Raw genomic sequence first — 18420 nt, 5'->3', positions numbered from 1 at the left:
TATTCCTAGGCCAGGTGTACAGGTATTTCCAACTTTCCTTTTGGTTTTCCACTGATATTCAACAGGCTGGAGCTCATTAATTATCTTGTGATGGTTTTTGCTAAAACAAAATCAAATTCAGGAAAAGGTATATTATTCTAGTTTTTGAACTTCATGGTAGATTGAGAAAATAATTAAAAGTAAATAAAGTCTCCCCCTCTTCCTGAACTATTCGATACTAAAACCATTAGATGGGGCAGAGCAAGAAAGGTTTTTGTGCAAAGGGACTGCCTGATATGGGGTATCAGAGCCTGGGCAGGTTACGAGGACATCCACATGAAGAGGGTAGGAGAGTGTCCAGTGTGGGGAGTCAGAGCCCAAGCAGGGTGAGGAAAGCCTCTCTGCAGAAGAGCAGCCAGGTGTGGGAAGTCAGAGCCTGACCAGAGTAAGAAGAATGCCTCTACCTGGGTGCAGCCCAGCAGGGGATAGCAGTGCCCAGGTAGGGTGAGAAGAACAGGGGGTAGGGAGGGGAGGACATGTGTTGGAAGACAGGTTACATACAGGGAGACTGAACAACTAAGTAAACATTAAGGACAATGGGAGTCAGATTTCTCACGATTTGAAAAGGGAGTCGCAAATATGGAAATGAACTCTGTTGTTTAATTGTAACTTTTAACCAGACTGACGATATCAATGTGAATTCAGAGGTTTCAATAGATAGATACAGAAATAAATACACACAGACATATACACCCTAACCCTGTCCACTGAGAGAAACTGTCTGCAGCAAAACCCAAATAGCAATGGGTACACCTGGCATCCAGGTCTTGGCTTCTAAAAGGAAACAGGACGTAAAGAAATGGCTGATCCCAGGGTGGAGGTACGAAAATTATAAGATGAACCCAGAATATTTTGTAGTGCCGAAAAGTAATAAAGTGTTCAAAAAACAACGGAGACAAGTCAAAAGGACACAGAAAGCATTATGAAGGAGTTTTTACTGGCCAAATATGGAACAAGCTGAAGATCAAAATAAATAATGAAAATAATGGACTATAACCCATAGGGTAAAATAGGAAACCATGAATTTATATTGATATGAACAAATAAATTGAAAATGTAATGAGGAAAACAATATTTACATAGTTTTAAAGTAACTTCTTGCCAGATGCTTATTATTATAAAAGGGAAAAACAGAAACTTCATAGTGGTAAAGATATGAAGTTTCAGACAGCACTTTAATCAGGTGAACAACGTGAATATCAAAATTATGGGACAAATCAAAATTATGCGGTACCCAGTGAGATGTAATGAGAACACAGCACCACTTCTATACCTTCTAAAGAAGTATAACCTAAATCTAACATGAGGAACCCCTGGACAAACCCCAAATGAGGGACACTGCACAAAACATCTGGCTTGTAATCTTCAAAAGTATTAGTCATGAAACTAATAAAAGAACTGAGAAACTGTCCCAGACTGAGGAAGACTAAAGAGACAGGAAAATTAAGACAACATGTGATTCTGAATCGAATCTTTTTATTACAAAGGTTATTATTGGGACAACTGACAAAACTTGAATAGGGATTAAATGGTAAAAATGTATGTGTTAATTTCCTAACTTTCATTTTAGGACATGTAGAGAATGTTCCTATTTTTAAAAAAATACTAAATTTTTTGAAGTTGTGGTCAACATCTTACTCCCAAGTGGTTCAGAAAAAAAAAGTTATCGGTACTGTACTTGCAGCTTTTATGTATTTAAAATTGCTTTTTAAAAATTATTTTAAAAAAAGAAAGGAGGCTGCTTTATGAGGTCTATTAGATTAATTCATTGCTTTACACCAAGCATTACATTTAAGACTGTTTGGCGCCATCAAGTGTTCAAATACATGTATGTTCACTTTAATTTGAAAACTGACCCTACTGGCTCTTTTCCTTATGCCAGGTACAGTAGATACTGGGCCAACACAGGTAAATAAAAGAACACTCCTGTTTTATCAAGAAGTTCACAAAATTTGATAAGAGGACAAGACAGATATTCATAATTCACTGTGATAACTGCTGTAATAGAGATGACAACCACAGCAAACTCCCTTAGGACAGGAAGAGCGGTCAAGTTTAAGCACAAAACTCCATCTCTTCTACTTCCTGTTATTATGTGGTAGGCATATGTCAGGCAGCACTTTTCTACTAGAGTGGGCCCATCTACACATGTGGTTTTTCAGCTTTTTATTCATGAGGCTGGCTGCATAAATTTCACAGCTCCACAATGACTTAAGGAAAAAGAGCTAAGAAGGCCCACTTGGGCTGTCAGGCCTAGGCTTTAGGTGCCAGTACACTGTATTAGAGAAACCTCAGATTTGTGGGTCTTGGACACTTGACAGTTATATACTTCATTTTCGTATCCCTCGTGGACACAGCTTTCTTGGCAGGGAACCCCAGAAAATAAAGGGCAAGTGAAAGAATTCGGGTACCAAAACCCCACTGTAAATTTGCCTGTTTTCACTGTATCTCTGTGTTTCATGTCATCTCTTAGAGCTGAACTTTCATGCCTTTCAAAATCATCTTTATATCCCCAGGGCCAGAAGCCTGCGCAACGCAATAAATGTGTATTGCATTGAGAGCTGCAGCAAGAGAATAAAGTTTTAAAAGCACCTGGTCTTTGTGTAGCATTTATCTTCAAAAACCTTCATAAATGCAAAAAAAATTATATTCAATGCCAACTCTGAAACAAATTGTATTTTCATGAAGTCTTTTCTAAATCTACATGGTCCACCTTCTATAGTGGCTTTATCCTACTTGGACTGAGAATACACCACCTTTCACAAAGTTAATGGGCTATCTTAAGGCAGAAGCCAGTGCTAAACCTATTAAAGTTATTCAAATAAAACAATAAATAAATGTCAACCTATTGACTTAGAAAATAGTTTCTTAAGGTTAATTTTTAATCTACTTCTAAAAAAAACTGAAAGAAAACAATCTAGGAGAAAAGAGACATATCAAAAAAGTATGTTTACTTTTCTATTTTCCATAAGCCCCTTCATCTTACCACCCTCAAATATTAAAAATAATCCCAACATTTTCTTTAATTTAAAAGTACACATTTGGTTATCTCTAACCTGAAAGAATGCTCGAGCTTCTTTATACCTACACTCAATAAACCTAGAGTGTGGTACTTCTTCTACAAAGTGCATTGGATCCTTTGGAATGAGAACTTCCAGTCCATCAACAGTAACTTGCTGTAACTCTGGTCTGAAAACAAAAGTTAAGATTTATTAATGAGGGGTGGGGGAAAAGGGGAGGGAGAACATTAGGACAAATACCTAATGCATGCAGAGCTTAAAACCTAGATAACAGGTTGATAGGTGCAGCAAACTACCATGGCACATGTATACCTATGTAACAAACCTGCACGTTCAGTACATGTGTCCCACTACTTAAAGTAAAATTTAAAATAATAATAATAATAATAAAAGATTTACTAAAAGGATTTAACCCAGAATACTGGCAGCCTCTTACAAATATCAAACATTAGCAAAATACCTAAACATCAAGCATAGTTTCATCAATTATGTCAGATATCAATTAGCAATTTTAATAAGACCTTGAAAAATCTGACATCAAACAGTTGAGTTTTAATTATTTTGGTTAATGTATTTATATATTAATATATTTGTACTTGTTCATATACACTTTGGCATTTTAAGCAGAAACAAAAATTTCATGACATAATTTTTAATCGTCAGTTTACTTATAGAGAAGTAAATGTTTTTAACACTTAAGACACACAAGTTAATTACAATGGCCTGAGAATCTCATTAATGGGTAAAATGCTAATCTGCAAATCTATCTTATGTATTTTGGATCCCATACTCTAAAAATATTATTTGAGAGTTTTCCATTCCTACTCATATAAAATTTTACAATGTAGAAATAGCTTTTATCTATTGTTACATGTTTATGTTTAATAAGTAACTGACAATTTTGAACTTTACTAAGATATTAAATTTTGAAATAAATTCACAAAGCTTTAAAAAACTAAAAGGTAATGTCTCCCTAAAGAAGGTTATTTGAACTACAGAATAAGAAAAAAATATGCAAAAAGTGGTAAGAGAACATGAGTATTAAGATTTTTTATTAAAATAAGAGAAGCCAATAATAAAAACAAGGTATTTTTCTCCATCTCTACTCATTTTTTTTGTTCGTTTCATTTTGAAAATATGGCTTGGTTCAGAAAAGTTTTGACTTTTCATACACAAAAAATATAGAAGACTTCAGTTTCGAATACCTTTTTCAGTCGTTCTCAAATATGTGACTTTAAGTACTAATAAGAAGGCAATCTCACATGATTCCAGATAGAGAGAGAGAAAACATATATATATAATATATATATTTTTTTTTTTAAAAAAGAAGGCAAGAATAAACATACTCTTACACTTCTCAAGTGTAACAGATAAGAATTATCTCACTGGAAGTTGCTAAGAAGTTTTTAATGTGAAAATCCTTACAAATATTTACTGCTACCTTTACATCAGATTCTGCTATTCAAAGTAGACTGTAACATCATTATTGCTGATTTCAAAAGGAGAATAAAACAGACAATTCTAGGTTAGAAACTTCATACTCCAAGTATAACTTCAAGAATGTTTTTAATCCTGTAATTGTTAATATTACAAACCATAGCTAATCAAATTTTACGAGTTCCTTCAAATAACTGTTTCTCACAAGAAACATTTTTATTATTGCGATAGCCAAAGATAAATTTTTGCACATAGTTTTAAAAAATATACAGGAAAGTGCATAACATAAAGGCACAAAATAATGAATTATAAAGTAAACACCAAAGTCTCCACCACAGAAATAAAATTCTTCCAGCTTCCCTGTAGTTCTCTGTGTCCTCTCTCTAGTCTTTTTTGGTACCTCTTGCTTAGCCTTCTTAATACTTTTACTATAAGGGTATACATCCAGGAACATAATTTAGCAGGTGTTTGAACTTTTTATAAAAGTAATAATAGAATTTAGATTCTTTTGTGCCTTGTGTCATTCAGCATTGTAGGATTCATCCACAATGCACACAGACCCGTAGTTTATTTTTCCCTGCTGTGTAATACTTCATTGTATGAATACATATATCAAAAATTATTTATTCCTTTATAGTTTGTTTTTTTTTTGAGACACAGTCTTGCTCTGTTGCCCAGGCTAGAGTGCGGTATCACAATCTCGGCTCACTACAACCTCCACCTCCAGGGCTCAAGCAATTCTCCTGCCTCAGCCTCCCCAGTAGGTGGGATTACAGGCACCCACCACAATGCACGGATAATTTTTGTATTTTTTTGTAGAGATGAGGTTTCACCATGTTGGCCAGGCTGGTCTCGAACTCCTGACCTCAGGTGATCTGCCCACCTTGGCCTCCCAAAGTGCTGGGATTACATGCATGAGCCACAGTGCCCAGCCAATCCTTTTATTGTTGAAGGACATTTGGGTTGCTTCTAATTTGGAGTCATTAAGAACAATGTTACTATAAACACTTATATAAATTATATATTAGATTTCAATACTCAAATGTAAAAACACTGCAAGAATTATGACTGAACGACACTCATTTCACATTTCGACTCTGAACTTACCTGTCAAAAGCTCCTGGATAACGACCAAACTGTAACTTTCGGAAGGGAACAAATTTCCTGTCAATGTGTTCTTTAAGTCTCAAGTGGCCGTGCCAGAGGTAGTTGCCACTCCTCTCATGAAAGACTACCAAGTGGATCGCATGAGTGGCCAGTTTGCAGATATAGTGCAGGGGGATTTCAGTTCCAGAAAGTGAGTCTATCCCGTCTAGCCGGGGATCTTTACTCTCAATCTTTAGGCACTGAAATCCCATATTCTCAGCTATCCGAAACCAGCCTTCCTAGAACCAAAGAAGCATCAAACATCAAGAAACAGCACTTAAACACTGCATATTTAAAGCCAAATATTAGTAGCAAAACGAAAGTGATTCTTATATTGAACTTGAGCCATATTTTTGTGCTAATCTGCTCCGTAAGAACATTTTTAAATGAGGGTGATGGGCAGAAGGTAGTGGTGGGAGAATAAAGGAAAGTAGCAAAAATACAAAGTATGTAGCAGGAAAGATATAGCCAAAGACTCTCTTTATAGGTTGGGCACCGTGGCTCACCCCTGTAATCCCAGTGCTTTGGGAGGCTGAGTCGGGTGGATCACTTGAGCTCAGGAGTTTGAGACTAGCCTGGGCAACATGGTGAAACTCTATCTCTACAAAAAATACAAACAAAAATTAGCCAGGGTGTGGTGGCATGCACCTATAGTCCCAGCTACTTGGGGGTCTGAGCCAGGAGGATCGCTTGAACCTGAGAGATCAAGGCTGCAGTGAGCCAAGATTGTGTCACTGCACTCAAGCCTGGGTGACAAAGTGAGACCCTGTCTCAAAAAAAAAAAAACTCTATGAAAATTAATACAAATCCCTTCCTTGGAATGAGAATGCTCATGTTAGTGTTTTCTAGTTAGTTTCTATAAAGTAAATGTTGATTTAAGGACAGCACTTAAAATTAAACTTGTAATTCTTAATTTAACTTTTAATAACCTTTATCTTCAAAAGTACTTCAAAAAAGTAGTTCTTTCATCTCATCGTTTACATCCCAACATCTTAAAATACTACCATAATAGAACACCATCATAATGCAAATCATTAGAAATTAACAAACATACTGTAAGACAAGGTTCATTTTCCAACATCATTTGTTTCATTATCAACTGTAATATTCCCTTCTTTCCTTTTCTTTCTTGGTACACCTTAGAAGTAGAAAGCACTGACTGAGGGGGAGGGTAGCCAATTCAGAGAAAGACACTACTGAATAGAATAAAAGAAAGGCATTATCAGCTGACAAATTCAGGAAATATTTAAAAGGCCGGCCAGAACTTGAGAAGAATGTGACCTTGGGTTATAGGAGGAAAGACTGACAGACAAAATAGGCAGAATTATGATATGGTTTGCTTTCTTATAACCATCAACAAGAGAAGTAAAGAACAAAATAGTTGCTCTGATCAATTGGTGTAAAGGCCTAGGTCAAGGTTTTGCTGCAAAAGTCCACTCCCAGTAGCCTTGGCAGAGGTTTGCTCACTTTATGGTAATGGCATTAATAAAGAAAAATCACATGCAAATGAAGTCTTTCATTATTAGATCTAACAATCTGATTAGCTCCACACTGGGGGATGTTTTAGGGGGGACTATCCAAGGGCTCTTGAATCTCTTGAATAGTAGGATGTCATATGTACAAAAGGAGAAACTTTTGGGAGGCTGAGGTGGGTGGATCATTTGAGGTCAGGAGTTCAAGACCACCTTGCCAATATTGTGAAACCCCGTCTCTACTAAAAAAAAAATACAAAAATTAGTCACATGTGGTGGCACACGCCTGTAATCCCAGCTACTCAGGAGGCTGAGGCAGGAGAATCCCTTGAGCCTGGGAAGTGGAGGTTGCAGTGAACAGAGATTGCACCACTGCACTCCAGCCTGGGTGACACAGCAAGACTCTGTCTCAAAAAAAAAAAACCAACACAAACAAACAAAAACAAACGAAGAATAAACTTGAACCCATGTGCTGATTCTGGGTATGGCTGAGCTTTTGCTTCTTCCTCTGACTATGGTAGTATCAGCTTTGCCAATGGTGGCATACTCCCCTTCTTCTAAAATAGTGGTTCTCAAGGCAAGTGGGACTGTACCCAACAGACATTTTAGAAATTTGGGGGGATATTTTTGGTTTATCATAATGATAAACTGGCATTTAGAGTCCTAGGCCAAGAACATTAGACATCCCACAATCCAAAATATGAAAATCTATCCTGTGTACTATGTAATTTCAAATGTCCTGTCAGATAATCACGTAGTGAAAAACTTGTTTATAATTGTCTGAGCTTTTATTTCTCAGGAATACAATAGTCACGTCAATGAAGAGACAATTTTACTTTTTTGTTGTTGGAAACTTGCTCACTATTTTGGAAAATCATATTGCCAACAACAATATCATTCATAGTATGGGTTTATATTTGTAGCTACCACATTCTGTGATCCTACTTCTAAATACAAGCATCTGAATTACTTTATTATGTCTTCCAGTGTAGTCATTCTGGAGCATCTGCACACTACAATACATATCATTTCCTTTTATTTCTAGGTTATATTATAGTTAATACATTATATTGATTTGCGGAATTATGTATATAGGAGGGTTATAATTTCTATGAACTTCATTTGGGGAATATAAAGGGACATTATAAAATATTCTTTGTAAAAATAAGCCTTGTAGGCTTTTTCTATGAGATATCAAACAGTTCAACAGAAATGACCTAAAAATACTGATATTGAGAAGTTTCCCCCAGCAAAAAAGCAGAATCTTTCCTCTCATCTTCCTGTTGTGAACATGGATGTGATATCTGGAGCTAGGACAGCTATCCTGTGATAATGAGGTAAATGAATAAAGAATTTCAGAGACACAAGTCCTGACATCAGTGGCTAGCTAAACTAATATCAATAGCCACTAACCTTTTAACCTCTCATTATATAAGAAAAAGAAATCCCCTATTTGCCTTAGTGATTAGTTGTATTGTTATTTATAGCTGAAAATATTCCCGATACAATTTATAAAGTGCTTTAGGAAAAATTTTTAATGTTTTACATTTTAAACTACCCTAAACCCATACTATTTTGTAAAAAGAGACACATTCCATTATGTGAAAGCAAGTCACTTACCTCATTCTTCCATAGGTGATACTGCAGCGCAAATGCAGTAAAGTCTCTTGGAACACAGAAAAACTTGCATTGTGAAGTAGAGCCATGAGAAGTATTTTTGACTTGTTCAAAGTTCTTATTAATCAATTCCAATATCAAAGGATCAATAAGAAACACTGGTACATTTTGGTTGGATGTTAACATAATAAATTTTTTAACTGCACGCTGTTTGAGAGAAAAAGAATTCTCATAATTCCAGTAAGCCAACACAACAGCCTATTTTATAACATTTTAATTCATTAATTGTATAAGAATGCAGAGTATTTACCCAATAGATACCATGCTTATCATTGTGCTAAAAAATACAAATGATTAAATAGCACATATGGTCTCTGCTCTCAATAAGCAGTCTTCTAAGAAAGATGAACACTTTCAATATAAGGTGAAATATGCTATAATAAAAACATATACAACATATTATAAAAGTACAGACCAGTAAGCTACAAATTTACCATACATCAAAAGAATAAGAAATTTCACAGAGGAAGTGGTATCTGACATGAAAATGTGGTGCTTACAAAATTATTCTCTTAGTATTAGCTAAATCTTTTCAAGCAAAATTGAGAGAACTATCTGTCAGCTTTTAAAAATCAGTCTTGTTAATCTTTCAAAAACAAAAATCAGTTGTTTGTACCATTTTTCTTCATATCTGTAATGCTGCTTAATAATCTTTCTAAGCAAAAGACTCAGACCAAAATACACTGTCTGCTTGATGATTGCCATATATAATGTGCTTTTCTAATACTGCAATATTTCAAAATATAACTCTGCTGGGTAGTAAGTACGGTTCCCTACTGAAAAAAACAAAAATTCAATAGTAGAATGAAAACAGACTAAATCATACTTAGGAATAAGTAATACCTAAGAACAGCAAGGATAAACAGAATATCTGGCATACACTATTGCTTAAAAGCCTACTTCAATGAAAGCAAGACTTATAGGAATGTTTGCCTATCAAAAAGGTGCTTCATGAAATTAAGAATAAATTCTTTTTCAGAAAATCTGAAGGAACTCATAAAAATATATACAAGATAAATAAATAGACAAAATATCAATTTTAAGGATAAAGGATGAGATAAAGCTAAGAATCAGTCTCATTATTTGTTTTTAGTGTAGAGTATTATGCAAATACCAAGAATACAATAATCTCTGCCTTACAGGGGTTTATTACCTCAGTGTGAGAAACAGCTAAGTAAAAAGTTAGGATAAACAACATTACACCAAAAAATTCAACTTAGATGACGCAAATTTCTTTAAAAATACAATTTAACAAAACTGCCACAAGATGAAACAAAATCTGAATTGCCCTATACCTATTAAAGAAACTGAATTTGTTAGGGAAAAAAAAAACTGCCCTCAAAACAACAAGGAAAAACTTCAGACTTAGACAGTTCACTGGTGAATTCCATCATTTTTAAGGAAGAATACCAATTCTACAAAAACTTTCTCAGAAAATAGAGCAGGAGAAAATACTTCCTATCTGATTTTAAGAGGCCAGTGCCATACTTAATAGCAAAACTTCTCACACCTGTAATCCCAGCACTTTGGGAGGTCAAAGCAGGTGGATCACCTGAGGTCAGGAGTTCGAGACCAGCCTGGCCAACATGGTGAAACCCTGTCTCTACTAAAAATACAAAAATTAGCCAGGCGTGGTGGCGTGTGCCTGTAGTCCCAGCAACTCGGGAGGCTGAGGCAGGAGAATCACTTGAACCCGGGAGGTGGAAGTTGCAGTGAGCCGAGATCACATGGCTGCAACTCCAGCCTGGGCAACAGAGAGACTTCATCTCAAAAAAAAAAAAAAAAAAAAAAAAGCAAAACTTGACAAAGACATTACAAAAAAAAGTATAGTCCACCATCTCTCATGAACACAGATGCAAAAATACTTAATACAATATTAGAAAATCAATTCCAGTAACTAAAAAAAGATAAAAAAGGAAAGCAAATGTCATGACCAAGTAGTATTTATCCTAGGAATGAAAGGTTACTTTAGCATTTGAAAATCAATCAATAAAATTTGACAAATCAACAGAAAAAAGTGAAAAACTATGATAATTTCAATATAGAAAAAAGCATTTGACAAAATTCAGTATCTATTCATGATTTAAAACTTTCAGCAAACCAGGAATAAAATACGTCCTCAACTTGATGAAAGGCATGAACAAAAAATCTATTACTGAGTCGTGTGGGAGTTCTTCATATATCTTTAATACCATTCCTTTGTGAGATACATGTTTTACAAATATTTGCTACTCTGTGGCATGCTTATTCATTTTCTTAATAGTGTTTTTTGATGACTAGAAGTTTAAAATTTTAATAGTCCAATTTAGCTATTTTGTGTGTGTGTGTGTCTTTTAGGGTTATTGCTTTCTGTGCTTTATACTAGGAAAAAAACAAGAAAGAAATGGTTTTGGAAGAAAGATGAGATAACAGAACTACCACATAAAAGGTACTTTAATGTTTGTTGAATGGATCTCAGGTTGGTGTTAAATACAAATATGATGAACACACTTATAGCTTCATTACCATTATTAATATAAATACAGATTAGGTCAGGGTCAAGCAGAGGTTCTATAACTCACCTTCTAAACACCTCCTCCAAGTTGTTATCAATACAATCATTAACGCTGCTTGGAAACGTGTCCAATTGATTCTAAATCCAATTAATTCTAAATCACTATTATCATCTGACCTTCAGTAATTCATTTTGTTTATAAGAATGAAAAACATCTTGTTGAAAAGAGATTATGCTGAGACCATAATAGCCCATTCATCTGCCTGTGTATTAAAATTTTATTAAAACCTAAAAAGTCTTGGCAGGACTTGTTCTTAGTAAAAGCCTAGTTCCTAATTATGATCATTTTCTTTTCTAAGTGCTCCCAAGTCATCTGTTTAATAACTCCATAAACATTGAGCTCTAGAATTTTACCAGGGCTCAATATCACACTATTGATGAGATTTCACCTTTTATTCCTTCTAAAAGTTTAGAAGTATGTTAGTACTTCTCCTTTCCTGTGATTTTGCAAATATAGTGATTCAGTGACCACATTTACAATTTTTTTTAGTCCCCTCAATGTAAAAGAGTATAAAGAGAACTCACTGAATGTGGTAAGCTGCTCTTCAACTTTTTGCTTGCGTACCATGGAAGTAAAGACTTTGAAAAAAATCCATTATTTTCTCCCACCTCAAGGATCATTTCTTGAATGAAAAGGATAGAGTCATGCTACTGTTTTCTATTATTTTAAGCTTTAAATTTTTCACAAATTCCATTTTAAAATGTATCAGTGAAACTGTACCTTCTCCGACTGCTCTATTTACTAAAAGGTTTGGGAATGTTGTCAGAATGTTGTCGGTTAATACTGATAAAGGAAAACCTTTTATCCAACTGAAGCTACTACAGCTTTAAATTTTTTGCTGAAATTGCTTTTCAGTGTACAGATGAAGACTCCTAATAAATGGCAAACCTGAAAAATATATGTTTCTCTAAGTATCATCACATCTTATAATGTTAAAATGTATGATAGATCACCCCCGTTGCCTTTGGCTGTTAAATACTGAATTTTAAATCTCAGCAAATTACTTCAACCACAGGATGATAAATCTGGTCCAAGTATTATGTGTATGTGTTTCCTAAGGGTGGGATGGAGGTAGAGAAGGGTTACAGAGAAGTATACAAAATATCTCTTTTTAATTTAATCTAAAATCTTTATAACTGTGACTGGGTAGTATAAATTCCAAATATATCATGCTTACCTTTATCCTCAGAATATCCTAAATTCACAGAGCAAAACAATTGCTATTTTTAATAAATTACAAGTTTACATTGATACTTATAGACTAGAGAGCTGGGGAGCCTGATAATAGGATATCCCAGACTTTACTTTTAAACAGTAGTTCAAATTCTACTCGGTGTTAGCAATGAACTAAAATGACCACTGCTTGGTGATCTGAAAATCCACTTCTAATTTAAAGTGTTCCACATCTCTAGTTATAGAGAAGCCAAAGATTGAAGTGTATCAAGAAATATCTGGTCATTCCCATAATGTATACTAACAGAATAAATGTTGTGTTTTATTAGTAACCCAGCAATGTTTTTCTTTCTAAATTTAGTTTTAAAACATAGGAAAATATATTTTATCAATGTGTAGGTTCTGAAATTTCTAAAACAAAACAAGGATATATCGTAAATATTGCTGGTTTCCCCTCATCTTATAAAGGAATATGTTGAATAGATTTTTATTGCTGATCATTACTTTTCCCTTATTCAAATAAATCTGATTCATATATTCATTCATTTAGGGAAACACCATAGCTCAGTGAATGTGGGTTTTAGAGGCAGACAGAATCTGGTCTTACCAAATTATCAGCCAACTAAGCTTAATCTCTCTAAGTGAATTGAGAGTAACAATATTTACTCACTTCTTAAAGTTTCCATAAGGACTAAATAAGACATTGCATAAAGCACTTGGTAAAGGGCCTGTCCCTTACCTGCCACTACCAACCGGCCACACACCACACAAGGTAGCTATTATTATTGCCATCATTCAACAAATACTTACGGAGTAAATGAATGAACTAAATGAACATTATAATCGAGAAATTTCTTGTTTTTTCTACATACCCACTGTGTGCTATCAAATCCAATTCGGCTTCCTTTGGATTTTGACAAACCAGCTCCATTCTAGGAAGATAACAAAAGAACTTTTTAGTAAATTCAAAGCCCAGCATGCAACATTACATTTCAGTTAGGCATGAGATTCAAAATATAATTAGCTTATAATCATTAAAAAGCATTATCCAATACCTATTTTTCATATAGTCATGAGCTAAGAATTCTACATTTTTATGATATAAAAATCCAAGATGGAAAACATCAATAGATTTGTAGTAAGTTAATTAAGCTATTAAATAATAAGGTAGACATGGTCAACATCTCTGAACCAATTAATTTCCATCAATGAATGGCAAACTCTTTGGAATTAGGGTTTGTCTGTTAAGGTCTATGTCTATATCTGCAATCTCAACATATCGCCATATATAAAATTAGTGTTTGTAGATTTTGGCAAAGTGATAAAGTATAATAATGTTTATTGAGGAGCTTGTGTGTTTGACACTTCCATATATCAATTATGTATACTCATTGATCCCTCACAACAATCCTGCAAGGTAAACATTATTATTTGTTTTGCAGATAGCACCAGTATGCACGGTTTACCTAACATACATCGTAATTTTGAATGTTGAAGTTTTTATAAAAAATATTTCAGGTCTACAGCATCAGAAGAAAGAAAATTATCATGAGTTTTCATCTGGTAGCCCCAAAATACTTTAGAGTAAGAGGAGGAAGAATGTCTGATGTTCTAGAGACAAAAGGAAGAATGTTTCAAGCGTAAAGAAGATCCAAATAAGTTTCTTATGCCTTGAGTGCATACTTTATCTATAAGCTACAGATGGGAGGATGCTGAAGAACGATTAGAGTAGTCTCACCCTAAAAATGAAATGTGCTCCAAGTTCCTAAACCTCATTTCCCCATTAAACCTCACATTCAAGGGTAGGGACAAAGTCCAATCCATCTTTGTATCACCAGTAGTACCTAGGATAGTGCTTGATGATTTTTATAGCTTAGTAAAGGTTTGTTAATTGGAAGGAGAGAGGAAGGGATGGAGAGATGAATATACTAAGTAATTAAGACAGAGCCAGAATTGGTCTCTCCTCACAAGCTCTGCAACTTAGCCAATAACATTTTAATACTAAGGGATGTTTGAGAAAAAAACAACTGTAATCTTCAAACCTGAAAAGAGACTGCAAACATTGTAATACAGCTACTTGTTCACCTTAGTCCTACATTAGTTGATTAGAAATACAGCTCAGCTATATTTCTGAGCTGTTCAATTTGTTGAGTTTTGGATAAGCTAATTTCTAGTGAACTAGATGTTATTTTTATATAGCTTTATTTTGATATAATTCACATACCATAAAATCTGCCTTTCTAAAGTGATTTTTAGTATGTTTAGAGTTGTGCAACTATTACCACTATCTAATTCCAGAATATTTTAATCACTCCAAAAAGAAACTATGTTCCTATTAACAGCCACTCCCCTTTCCTCCTCCACTCAGCCCCAATCATAACACTAATTATCTTCTCTGTGGATTTGCCCGTTATGGACACTACATAAAAATGGAATCATATATGTGGCCTTTTACATCTGGTTTTTCACTGAGCACGACGTTTTCAAAGTTCATTCATGCTGTGGCATGTATCAGTACTTCATTTCCTTTTATGGTTAATATTCCATTGTATATTCATTCATTAGTTGATGAGCATTTAGGTTATTTCCAGCTTTTGGCTATTATGAAAAATGCAATCGGAAATATTCATGTTTCATAATCATTCTCTTGTATACACTGACAACTTACCTCCATCTGACTTCATTTTATTTGCTCAGCAAAGGCCCACTTTCTACTTATTCTGCACCTGCAACTGTGCAGCTAATGTGGCTGCTGACTGATATCACTTTATTATTATTATTATTACTATTATTATTGAGACAGGGGTCTCTGTTGCCCAGGCTGGAGTGCAGTGGCGTAATCACAGCTCACTGCAGCCTCAACCTCCCAGACTCAAGTGATACTCCTACCTCAGTCTTCCTAGCAGCTGAAACTATAGAGGCATGCACTACCACGCCCAGCTAATTTTTGTATTTTTCGTAAAGACAGGTTGTCACCATATTGCCTAGGCTGATCTCAAGTGATCCACTTGCTTCCGCCTCCCAAAGTGCTGGGATTCCAGGCGTGAGACACCATACCTGGCTGATGTCACTTTAAATTCATGACTACTAATCTCAAGTGGGGCTTTAATTCTGCCCAGAAATCATTCTACATTCCCCTTGTGTATTAACTGTCTCATTCTCCTAGATGACTTTTCTCCCTTTTTTCTAACACCTCCCTATCCTATCTTTCAACTTATGGCATTGCTTGCTATTTCACTGAGAAAAAAGAAATTTGAAAATAATTTTCAAAAGCCCCCACCACATCTTCCCACCTACTGTACAAGAATTATATCCATATAATACACCTTCCCTTCTGTCATAACAGATGAATTGTCTATGTTCCTGTCTAAAGCCAGCCTCTCCACTTATGCACTAAATCCCATCCCCCCTTGACTGGACAAAGACATTGCTCCAGCAATTTTTCTTTCTCTGATGGATCATTCCCATCAGTATACAAACATGACTATTATTTATTCCATCTTAAAACACTAATAATTAAAACAAAACACAAAAACTTCTCAACTCCTCTTTTCCCAAAGAACAACTTTCTGTCCCCCATTACAGCAAAACTCCTAAAGGGTTGTCTCTTCTCATTGCCTCCAATTCCTCTCCTCCCATGAACTCACTTCATTTTAAATTCACTCTGCTGAGCATCATCAAGATCACCAATGACCTGAACATTGCTAAATCCAATGGTCAATTATCAGTACTTATCTTATTTGATATACCAAGAATTGTCGACAACCTCTGCCTCACCGAAACACTTCATTCACTTAGCTCTCTGTATCACCATATTTCTGTTTTTTCTCTGTTTCTCTCTGGCTGCTTCTTTAACTTGCCGGTTCTTCCCACTTCCCTGATGTGTTGGAGGGTCCCAAAGCTCAGATGTTGACACTTTCTCTCTTCCCCTTTAAAAATCTATATTCACTTCCTTAGTATCTCATCTAGTCATATGGCTTTAAATACCATCTATATGCTTACAACACTCAATTTGTACTTCCAACCCACTCTACCCAGACTTATACAGCCAATTGTCTATTCAACTTCTTCATTTGAATGTCAAATAGGCACCTGATGTGCTTTGGATCTGTGCCCCACCAAATCGCATACTGAATTGTAATCCCCAGTGTTGGAGGCGGTACCTGGTGGGAGGTGACTGTATCATGTAAACAGTTTCTCATGACTGATTTAGCACCATCCCTTTGGTGCTGTTCTTGTGATAATGAGTGAGTGAGTTATCCTGAGATCTAACTGTTTAAAAGACTGTAGCACCTCCTCCCTCCCTCTCTTCTTCCTGCTCCAGCCATATGAAGTGCTGGTTCCGCCTTCACCTTCTGCCATGATTCTAAGTTTCCTGAGGCCTCCACAGAAGCCAAGCAGATGCCAGTATCATGCTTCCTGTACAGCCTCTGGAACCATGAGACAATTAAACTTTTCTTTATAAATTACCCAGTCTCAGGTGTTTCTTTATAGCAATGCGAGAACAGACTAACTACAGAAAATTGGTACCAGGAGAGCAGTATTGCTGTAAGGTGTCTGAAAATGTGGAAGTAACTTTGGAACTGGGTAACAGGCAGAGGGAAAGTTTGGAGAGCTCAGAAGAAGACGGGAAGATGAGGGAAAATTTGAAACTTCCTAGAGACTTGTTGAATGGTTGTGATCAAGATGCTTATAGTGATATGGACAATGAAGTCCAGGCTAAGGAAGTCTCAGATGGAAATCAGGAACTTATTGGGAGGTGAAGCAGAAGTCACTTTTGTTATGCCTTAGCAAAGAACCTGGCTGCATTGTGCCCTGGCCCTAGAGATCTGTGAAACTCTGAACTCGAGAGTGATAGTCTAGGGTACCTGGAAGAAGAAATTTCTTTTTTTCTTTTTTTTGAGACAGAGTTTCACTCTTGTTACCCAAACTGGAGTGCAGTGGTATGATCTTGGCTCACTGCAACCTCCGCTATCCAGTTTCAAGCAATTTTCCTGCCTCAGCCTTCCGAGTAGCTAGGATTACAGGCACCCATCACCACACCCAGCTAATTTTTGTATTTTTAGTAGAGACAGGGTTTCACCATATTGGCCAGGCTGGTCTCGAACTCCTGACCTTGTGATCCGCCCAACTCGGCCTACCAAAGTGCTGGGATTATAGGCATGAGCCACCATGCCCAACCCAGAAGAAATTTCTAAGCAGCAAAGAGTTCAAGATCTGGCCTGGCTGCTTCTAACAACCTATGCTCATATGTGTGAGCAAAGAAATGACATAAAATTGGAACTTATATTTAATAGGGAAGCAGGGCATACATGATTGGAAAATTTGCAGCCTGGCCATGTGATAGAAAAGAAAAGTCCATTTTCAGGGGAGGAATTCAAGCAGGCTGCAGAAATTTGCATTAGCCAAGAAAATGGGGAAAAGGCTCTGAAGGCATTTCAAAGACCTTGGAGGTAGCCCCTCCCATAACAGGCCTGGAGACGTAGGAGGGAAGAATAGTTTGGTGGGCCAGGCCCAGTGCCTGCCACCCTGAGTAGCCTCAAGACACTGCTCCCTGCATTCCAGCTGCTCTAGCTCCAGCCATGGCTCAAAGGGGCACAGGTATAGCTGAGGCTGCTTCAGAGGGTGCAAGCTGTAAGCAGGTGCACACAGTGCAAGAGATGAGGCTTAAGAGCCTCTGCCTAGATTTCAGAGGATGTATGGAAAAGCCTGGATTCCAGGCAGAAGCTTGCTGCTGATGGAGCCCTCATGGAGAACCTCTACTAGAATAGCGTGGAAGGGAAATGCAGGGTTGAAGCTCCCACAGAGAGTCCTCACTGGGGCACTGCCTACTGGAGCTGTGAGAAGAGGGCCACAGTCCTCCAGACCCCAGAGTGGTAGATTCACCAGTAACTTGCATGG

The 18420-nt window shown here is 36.2% G+C and overlaps 1 protein-coding gene across 17 annotated transcripts in view; it reads right to left on the bottom strand.

Annotated features, from left to right (window-relative positions):
- Positions 1-18420, bottom strand: part of FKTN (fukutin) — a 215738-nt gene that overhangs the window by 169845 nt on the left and 27473 nt on the right. For 15 of the 17 annotated variants that reach the window (XR_008509456.2, XR_008509457.2, XR_008509458.2 and 12 more), the window contains 4 exons: positions 13392-13451; positions 8735-8938; positions 5604-5881; positions 3096-3228 (listed from right to left, as the gene is read on the bottom strand). Coding sequence is in view for 14 of the 17 variants with exons in the window: in XM_054519480.2 (XP_054375455.2) it covers positions 3096-3228; positions 5604-5881; positions 8735-8938; positions 13392-13451 (675 nt within the window). In the remaining 3 variants the exon portion in view is untranslated. Of the gene's footprint in view, positions 1-3095; positions 3229-5603; positions 5882-8734; positions 8939-11870; positions 11969-13391; positions 13454-18420 lie in introns of those variants that run through there. The other 2 variants (XM_054519484.2, XM_054519489.2) reach the window with 2 other exon arrangements.

The sequence above is a fragment of the Pongo abelii genome, chromosome 13, assembly GCF_028885655.2.
Source record: "Pongo abelii isolate AG06213 chromosome 13, NHGRI_mPonAbe1-v2.0_pri, whole genome shotgun sequence".
NCBI lineage: Eukaryota > Metazoa > Chordata > Mammalia > Primates > Hominidae > Pongo > Pongo abelii.
Note: the sequence above shows the minus strand (reverse complement) of the source record. Positions and strands in the feature narration are given on the sequence as shown.